Source organism: Limulus polyphemus, unplaced genomic scaffold, assembly GCF_000517525.1.
Source record: "Limulus polyphemus unplaced genomic scaffold, Limulus_polyphemus-2.1.2 Scaffold137, whole genome shotgun sequence".
Taxonomy (NCBI): Eukaryota; Metazoa; Arthropoda; class Merostomata; order Xiphosura; family Limulidae; genus Limulus; species Limulus polyphemus.
Window position 1 is genome coordinate 814,323 of NW_013665747.1, and position 9,282 is coordinate 823,604.

The window sequence follows — 9,282 nt, forward strand, 5'->3', positions numbered from 1 at the left end:
GGAAAATTAACTAACGACCAGAGACGTAACAAATTGGTGTCAGAAGCTGGATAAAAAAAAAAAGAAGATGGAAACGAGAAGTAGCAAATCAAACCACAGCTTAGTAGATTTGACGGCAGCAATACAAGAAAAGCAAAAGAAACTGGAGGAAAAAGAAAAGAAACAAGAAGCGAGATTACAGCAGTGGCAACTAGAACAAGAAAGGAAACAGGAAAAAAAGTCTCCAACAGTTGCAGGAAAGTCAACAACAGTGGCAAGAAGTACAAGTGGAAAACATTGGTAAATTGCAAAGCGAATTATATACATTAAAGGATGATCTATTGTCTTTTACACAAGGAGGATACATTAACCATCGACTTAATCAGCCCTAGACAATGGCAAGCTCTTTCCAGACCCCGCAGCTAGACCCTAATGCAGACATCTTCAGTCCTGTTAGAAGTCACATCCCAGATATGAATGTCAGCAATAGAGGTGATTTAGTACGAAGGAAGCCACAGTAATTCAATGGGAAGGCACTGTGGGAAACATATAGAGCACAATTTGAGCTCCTGGCAGAGATGAATGGATGGACAGAGGAGCAGAAAGCAGTATATCTGGCAACGAGCCTGAAGTGATAACCACTAGAAATACTTGGACAGTTGTCAGCAGATGACAGGCACAACCATAGAGCACTGGTAGCGGCTCTAGAACTCAAAATCAGTTCGAAGTCCACAGGGCTAGGTTTAGGACGAGAGTCCGTGCTAAAGGGGAGAGCCTGCAAGAGCTGGCACAGGACTTGGAAAGTATGGCACACAAGGCCTACCCAACTGCACCACGATGACGGTCAATCCCGTTATTCGTTGGTAAACGAGTAGCCCAAGAGTTGGCAGTGACTAGCTGCCTTCCGTTAAATTAAGGAAGGCTAGCGCAGATAGCCCTCATGAAGCTTTGCGTGAAATTAAAAGCAGTAAATAAAAAAAGTAATATTTTAAATTAGCTAGTTTGAAATCCAGTGTGTGTAACAAACCACATAAGTACATGCTACAATTATCTATTTGTTAGATGAAAAAAAAAGGTTTTATTCATTAATTGATTATTAAAGTATAATTTTTTGGTAAAAATGTAAGAAAATAAAAATTTCTAATTATAATGACTAGAAATATGGAGTAATACTTTCAAAATTTTAATTTTACTGCAACTTTAAATTTTTGTATATTTTCTCAGTTTCTTTTTTCTAGTGAATCGTATGTTTTATTTACCATTTGGCACAACCTTAACTTCGTGTGAGATAATTCATTGGTTATTAAATGAAAAAAGTAGCACAAACAAGAATTTTTCTCCATTTTATTGTGGCTTTCATCTACATTTATACCTACAATAAACGCTTTGTACGACTTACAAAAATATCTAGCGACAAAATACAAAGAAACATATTCCTTTTGTATTATTTGTGCCAATAATCATTCATTTATTATAATTTTTTTACATAGTCTTTTTACCTTCTTTAGGAGTATTTGATAAATAGAATGATTTTGCTATTTACTGAACAGCAATTATATACACTTTATAAGAAAGAAAGATATATATATACGTATAATGAAAGGCTTATATACAACTTAGACAAAATAAAATGCTGTAATCGGGCTAAATTAGTCCAAAATATAAAGTGATGCAAGTGTGAAGCCTAATCTTGCTAACATCAACGAATACTTAAAAAAATCCTTTTAATTAAAACATTTATTATTGAGTAAAAACTTTGATAAAATTATTTGACTGTCGTGTCAACGACCCGCCCTCCCGTGGCACAGCGGCAAGTCTACGGACTTGTAACGCTAAAAAACGGGTTTCGATACCCGGTATGAGCACAGCATAGATGGCCCATAGTGTAGCTTTGTGTTTAATTACAAAGAAACAAACAATCATGTCAAATGTTTCTTATCGTTTGGCATATTTGAGCACAAGTAAATGGTGAAAAATATTTGTATTATTTACAACACAGCAAAACCTGCACACTTGTAAGTTACGAACAAATATAAAATATTCGGTGGGAAGACCAATAACAGCTATGCATCGAACTTCCCCAGTTTCCTTCTTTTTCGTTTCTTAAAATTTAAGTTAATATTTCACTAAATGACAGTGTATTTCAAAGATAAAATACTAATGAATATTAGGTTATATGATAATCTATAATGTAAGATGCAGGACGCAAGAACAAGTTAATTTTGAAAGGTGGATACAAAACCAAACGCAAGTGATACGCTATTCTTACTTGTGATTTTTTTTATGACTTCCATCATTTACATGCTTCGTTACCAAAATTGTAAAGACAATTAGATCAAAATTTTCAACTAAGTTTCTGTCTTTATTAATTCAAAAATATTACTACTGATCAACAGACAAGTCAGGTGCAGAATTAAAAAGCAAGTTATCTTCGCGCACAAATGTTTTTTCGTAATTTACAATCTGGAATGCTTAAATAGAAAAGTATTTGATAAGCATAAAAAATAAATCGACTGTGAAAAACTTACTGATTAACTTGAGCACAAGTTTCGGGGCTAATACTAGTAAAGAGCGGTAGAGTAGTCATCCTTATTTTTTTATTTATATATATATATATATATATATATATATCAATTTTCTTTTACGATCAGACATAAATATGATACATCTACTGATGAATAATGATTATCACATTACCTATACCACGTTCGAACAATAACGCTTCCGCAAATTTCTGAAATTCGAGTGCCATAAATTCCAGTAAAAATATTATAATTATGCCTTTTGTAAAAATTTAAATAAAAAAGAAAAACACTTATACGTTTAGTGTTGTGCAATTTGTTTTCTAATTTGATATAAGAATGTACTCGTTTCAAGAGTAACTGATACATAAGTCACACTGATGTGGTAGTTATGCCCTTTCATTATGAGTGCTATATCAATTAAACTGGTTGTTAATTACACCTTTTCATTACAAGCGGTCCCCCAGTGAAACAGCGGTAAGTCTATGGACGTATATTACTAAAATTTGGGGTTCTAATCCTCGCGATGGACACAGGAGATAGCCCAACATGGCTTTGCTATAATAAAAACTAACAAATCGTTACTAGTGTTATATCAACCAAATTGAGTGGTAGCTGCACCTTTTTGTTACAAATGCTATATTCATGACAATGGGTGGTAGTTACGACTTTAAATTAAGAATGTATATACTAATTTGTGTCTATTTTTTATCCGTTAAACTCTGTACAAATCTTTTCAAAATATCGTTAGTCTATTAATTTTTTCTTAACTTCAATATTTCTGTAATATTTTTCTAAGAATATTGTGGAACTGTGAACAAAACGACACAATAAATGTGAATCAGCTGTTGTAGCAACTGATAAAAAAAATAATTAACGTTACAACTAAGCATAAAGTGTACGTAAAAAGTTCTTGTGTTGATTTTTAAAGTACATATTTTAACAATGTTTTAGATACAAAAGTTTGCTGCTATAAAACTGATAACAAGATAAAACTGTTGTTAAAATGCCTTAATGTGCTTTATAAACCAGTAACCATCAGCTCAAACCCCATTTTACGAACTTGTTCACTGATAATTATCATAATTTCTTATTTTTATGCCTCAGGATTTTAAACAACATTATTATACACATACAGATAAAACATAATGAGGTTTAGTCTTTTGAGAATTGTCCTTTTATAATAATCATTATAAAACAAAGATACTTCATAAATATGTGTTTGGTGCAGATAACAACTTCTTTTGATTCCAGCCAAAAGCATTATGTTCCACACCATGCAAAGCAATAACATCACTTGAAGGAGAAGATGAACGCTGAGTATCTAAGAAGTTTATTTGGGATGGATTTGCTGGTATTGGTAACATACTGGCATCATGAGCTCTGGAAGTGTTAGTAATAAAGCTACAAAACTTGCACATTCCAAATAATCTTGAAATGATTCGATCCAAAGGATCCAGGGAATGTAGCCACTCTGGAAGCCATTTCCAATCTTGCAAGACTAATGGAAGAATACTTGGGCGTTTTTGCTGGATAATGTTGATTGCAATTATAAGGAAGAACAGCAACAGAATAGGAAGTCCTACAGCAAGTAAAACATTTGCACCAGCTACTGAAAGACCAAATACAATAGCAGGAATCAACAAGAACATCATGAGGAGATACAGGATTGAAAACCATCGGTACTTAGCAGTGATGTTACCCAACTGCTTTGCCAGGATAATAGGGAAACGCATAAAAGGGAGAGGATAGAACAGAAGGATTCCATTGATGTTAAAGAACAAATGACAGAATGCCAGTTGGAGTGCATTTTTTATCTGTGCCTTGTCTGCTGCCAAAGCTGCAAGAATCCCTGTTGCAGTTGTACCAATGTTGGACCCTAAGGTTAGAGGATACATCCTTTCCAGGGATATGACTCCAATACCTGCTAGAGGGGTAAGTGCAGAAGTGAAAATTGAGCTACTTTGCACAAGAATAGTCATGACCATTCCAATAAAAATGGCAATGTAACCTACAAACATGGAGAAGGGGAAACGGGGATCTGCATTAACTATTTTTTTAATGACAACAGCAATGCGACCCTTCAGCATGGAATGGAGAAGTTTGACTAGTAAGATGAGACAGGTACAGAGAAGAATTAAAGATACTGCTAACAACAGAAGTCCTATAAAGGAATCATTCCAATTCAAGTCTTTCAGAAGAAAAGTGCCTGCAAAAAAAATATATAATATATATCACCTGGTATTTCAAACACACGATAAAGTAAACTGTAATTTTAGAAATTAACTTGTGACATTTCAGTACAAGGCAATATGTACAATATTTGAATTTCATGTTATAAATATTCAATGCCATATTATTACTATCAAAAAATTAAAAACCAATCCTGTTTTCTAACAGTGTAAGAATAATATGTAGTAACTGCCTCTCTTTTATCTACTAAAATTCAATTACATAGTGCAATTTAATTTTTAAACACATGAGCAAGAATTAATTTACTACCTTATAATAAAACTTTAAAAAAATTGATAACATTTAATAAAGTGCTTTTATCAAAACATATAAGTGATAAAAATAAATTTTAGTTAAACCAATGGTGTTAATAAGATACTTATAAACAACATCACAATTAGGAAAACAGAATTAAGAATTCATGTATTTTCACTTACATTCACTGATGCAATCAGTTCCATTCTTTTTGCAGCATCGTTTGATGAGAGACATATTTCTGGCTGTTTCATCTTTGTTGGCTATTGCTGTTATAATACTTTTGTCAAGCTACATGGAGGAAGCAATCCATATCAATAAACAAATTCCCAAATCAAAATTATTAAACCTGACTACATTGAAGGTCTTATGTATGAAAAACTATAACAGTATTATAAGTTCTAATTAAAGAAAATTATAATCTTGGAACCTCTTCATAAAATTAACTAATCATGGGATTTTAGTCTTAAAGTAAGCAAAATTTTGCCTAGATTTAAGAATCAAATAAAGTAACTTCTGAAATTGAATGTTTGATTTAAGCTCTAGTCAACTGCATGCAGATTTACTCCATTATTTGAAATTAATTGCAATCACTTGTATGATTGAATAGTATGTATTATCCATTCACTTGAGAGTTTCTAATAAAAATTCCAATGTTTTCATTGTAAGAGGTTTGAGAATAAAATTCATTATTTGTGTGTTAATTTCATGGTAGAGACTGAATCTTCCATTTTGTTCTTTTATTTTTACTCACATGAAAATATTTTAGGAATATCATATACGAATGAATGAAACTAAAAACAATGAAGAAAAATATTGAACAATACCTGAATTATAGTTTTTGTGAATGGTTTGGTCAGCTTTTTAAGAAAATCCCGATCTGCTTCTTTATTTTGCTCCCACTTTGTATTTTTCAAGATTTCACTTGTCAGATGGTATAAGTATCCTATATAAGAAAACAGTAATCAGTTTAAAGGAAAAAAACACATCAAAGTAATAGGATAAACAAAATTTTCTAGCTAAATTAAGAAGTAAAAATGTACAAAAAATGAACTAAAAATCAAACTATTTCTTGACAAAAATAATTAAGAGCAATAACAAATTCTGTGAAAAAGCATTACAAAACTAACATTTTCCAAGATATTTTCATTAATATTTTGAAAGAAATATAAAATTCACTATTTCTTAAGTAATATCTAAACATCTGTGGTCATCACAATTGTTTCTCCAAATTTATATTATGTACATTGAAGGATTTCAAAAAATCTGTTCACCACAACGTTATCTTATAACTGCCTAAAATCAGGCTGCATTTTTAATAAGAAATGGCCAAGTTGTGTATTTTTTAATAAAAAAATTTTAAACGATTGTTAGTCACTTTAAAATTTTAATTAATTCAATTAAATGTGTTGTAACTAATCCATTTATTGTAGTTTGAAGAGCACACAATGTTTGAGTTGTTTTTGGAAAGATGAGTGTTACTAAAAAGTTATTATATGAAAAGAAATGCCAAATTTTCTTTCATAAGCAGACTGGGCATGGATTGTAGATCCAAGGATCCATGTATTTCGTGTCCCATTGCCACAAAAAAAAAAAGCTTGGCTCCTCACTTAGAAGCCACAGGTGCATTACAACTGACTGTCAATTCCCACTATTTGACTGGAGTAGTCCAAGAATTGGCAGTGGGTGATGTTGACTATTTTCCTTCTTTCTAGCCTATAAGTTCAAGATTAGAGATGGTTACAATAGGTGGGCCTTGTCTAGCTTTGTGCGAATATCCAAAACAAAAACCTTTTGCAATCATGATTTTGTAGGAAATTTCTATTGTTGGCATACATTAGCTCAACAGATTATGTGTTCGTGTTAATGTGTTTTATGCTATATTAGTTTAATCTTAATTACCTTAATTTTCACATTTCATGGAATTACCTGTAGTGGCCTCTAGGGGTAAAAGGAAAATTACTGTCAACCAGTTAAACATGTCGTGTACTGTAGCAGCTGCAAAAGCCCGACGAAACTCGTTTCTCTCTGATGCCTGCATCAGTGCAACAACAGTATTTGTCATGGAAGTTCCTATGTTTGCTCCCATCACAATAGGGATGGCACTCTGCACTTTTATTACTGAGGAAGAAAATAATGGAAAATGTAAACTTCCACCCTAACAATTAATGTTTGAATATTGTATTTAAAACCAAAAAATCTGATAGTCGAAGTTTTTCAATTTGTTTTCTTCTCTCAGAAAATACAGTTTTTAGACGTTTATCATATGCGCGGTTATTCTATAATATATTAAATATTATCTCTTCCAATAGCTGAAACAATTTTCAGATTTAAGAAAACCAGTTTTGTATTATATTTTCAACATAATGAATCTGATAACACGAACCTTGTTTATATCTGATTTTTATTTTAATATATTTTTGTTTTGGGAATTTAAATCCTTGACTAAAAATATGAACGAAAAATAAAGCCTTACTGGTTATATCAGGTTATACACATCCATCTTTTTGTACCCATGGAAATACAAAGATATATCTCTTGGATAAAGAATTATACTTATAGGATACTATCATGATGCTAACTAAAAAAATAATTAATAGACTAGCTAACCATTGAAGATTAACCCTGATGTCTGAAAAGGTATTCACAAACCATACTTACAGTCAGCCCCCACCATTGTGATGATAATTGATGTAGAAGTTGATGAGCTCTGCACTAAAACAGTTACAAGAACACCGATCATTAATCCCACGACAGGGTTGGACAACAACTCATTTTTAGAAAGAACATCTCCTGCTACTTTTCCTCCAAGAAGACGGAATGCAGAGCTAAGAAAGTCCAGTGAACAGATGAATATGTACAGCAGTAACAACAGGGCTCCAAGTTTGAGAAAAGACTGGAGTATTCGTACAGCTTTTCCTGATCCGGAGAGGTCTGTAATAGTAAAAAGAACGAATATAATCATAAATTCCATTGCACCTTCTGTAACATATTTTGTAACATTTTTTAAATGCACAATTTAAGAAATAAAATACTCATCGAAATGGGATTTATTAATTATAATACTTACCTTAAAATAATATTTCCTTATACCTACGAATAAGAAAAAAAAACAATTAAATAGAAACAATCGCAGCTACAGTTGTACAAACATTATATAAAAATTATATGCATAGTTCTGACCTACGAAGAGATAGAGAACAAGCATTCATCACAAAAAAATACACGTGGCGTAATATATACATAAGAAAAAATATAAACATATAGTAAACGTTTCTTTAGAATATTCTTGCCAAAATACGATAAATCACATAAGATATAACTATAGGTATACAATTATACTGTAATAAATATAATAAAAGTACACAACTGAGTATATCTAATTCCGAAATAATTTTCATAAAATATAACTGTTGTTAGAGTTTATATATTCATGGGCCAATTCACACTAACTAAAGTCCAGGTAGTGTCGCACAGGTTGAAATATTTCTTTTGGCAGACATAAAAGTGATAACAGTAAATCTTAAAACCATAGTGGTCCAGAGAAAAATACCTTTTTATTAATGTTTTGTATTCAACAAAGTGTGTACCGGTATTTCTAGGTAAGGTTTATTTGCCTAAGAAAGCTCAATGCACACTTTACGTCAGTAATTATACAGTATAATAAACCAATAAGAAGAGGACAATTTAAAATCGTCGCTAAGGCCAACAGTAAACATTAACTTCGGAAAATGGGAAGATAATAGATCAACAGACTAAAGTCGAAGATGAACGAGCCAAACACAATGGTTCGTTTATTGTTTTATATCCATATTATTGTATCCAAAACCAATATCTTTTGAAAAACAAACAACAAAACCTTTAAATCTATAAAACAGTACTTTGCTACTATATTCAATATTATATAGATTTAACTATTCATAATAAGTGAAACATTCAGTAACACTTTAACAGAAGTGGCTAACATACAAGATTAAAAAAAAGGTGTTTCCCTGAATGCAATTTGTTGTGATTAGAAGCGAAAGAAAGTGACAAAACTTTATTACCGAAGGTGTACTGTAAATATTAATAACCTCAGCGTTTTTACTAGAAACTAGGATCAACGAATAAGCTTAGTATTCCAAAAACTGTTTAATTTCCAAGTCTAAGTTCAAGGTAGGTCCAGTTCAATTTACTCTTTGATCAACGTGTGTTATTGGATTATACTAGTTTCGGATAATTCCACTCCAATATAGTGTATAGGTTTTTCTCATAGTGACTACAAAGCACGTTCACACCAACAGTATGTTTGATA

At 31.7% G+C, this 9,282-nt stretch overlaps 1 protein-coding gene across 1 annotated transcript in view; it reads right to left on the reverse strand.

Moving 5' to 3' along the window:
- Nucleotides 1–1,309: 1,309 nt before the first annotated feature.
- Nucleotides 1,310–9,282, reverse strand: part of LOC106474263 (sodium-dependent phosphate transport protein 2B-like) — a 10,322-nt gene continuing 2,349 nt past the window's right edge. Inside the window, exons 3-7 of the mRNA XM_013934956.2 lie at nt 7,650–7,922; nt 6,918–7,109; nt 5,816–5,934; nt 5,171–5,279; nt 1,310–4,710 (exon numbers count right to left, since the gene is read on the reverse strand). Coding sequence (XP_013790410.2) covers nt 3,710–4,710; nt 5,171–5,279; nt 5,816–5,934; nt 6,918–7,109; nt 7,650–7,922 — 1,694 coding nt within the window. The 3' untranslated portion in view covers nt 1,310–3,709. The remainder of the gene's footprint in view (nt 4,711–5,170; nt 5,280–5,815; nt 5,935–6,917; nt 7,110–7,649; nt 7,923–9,282) is intronic.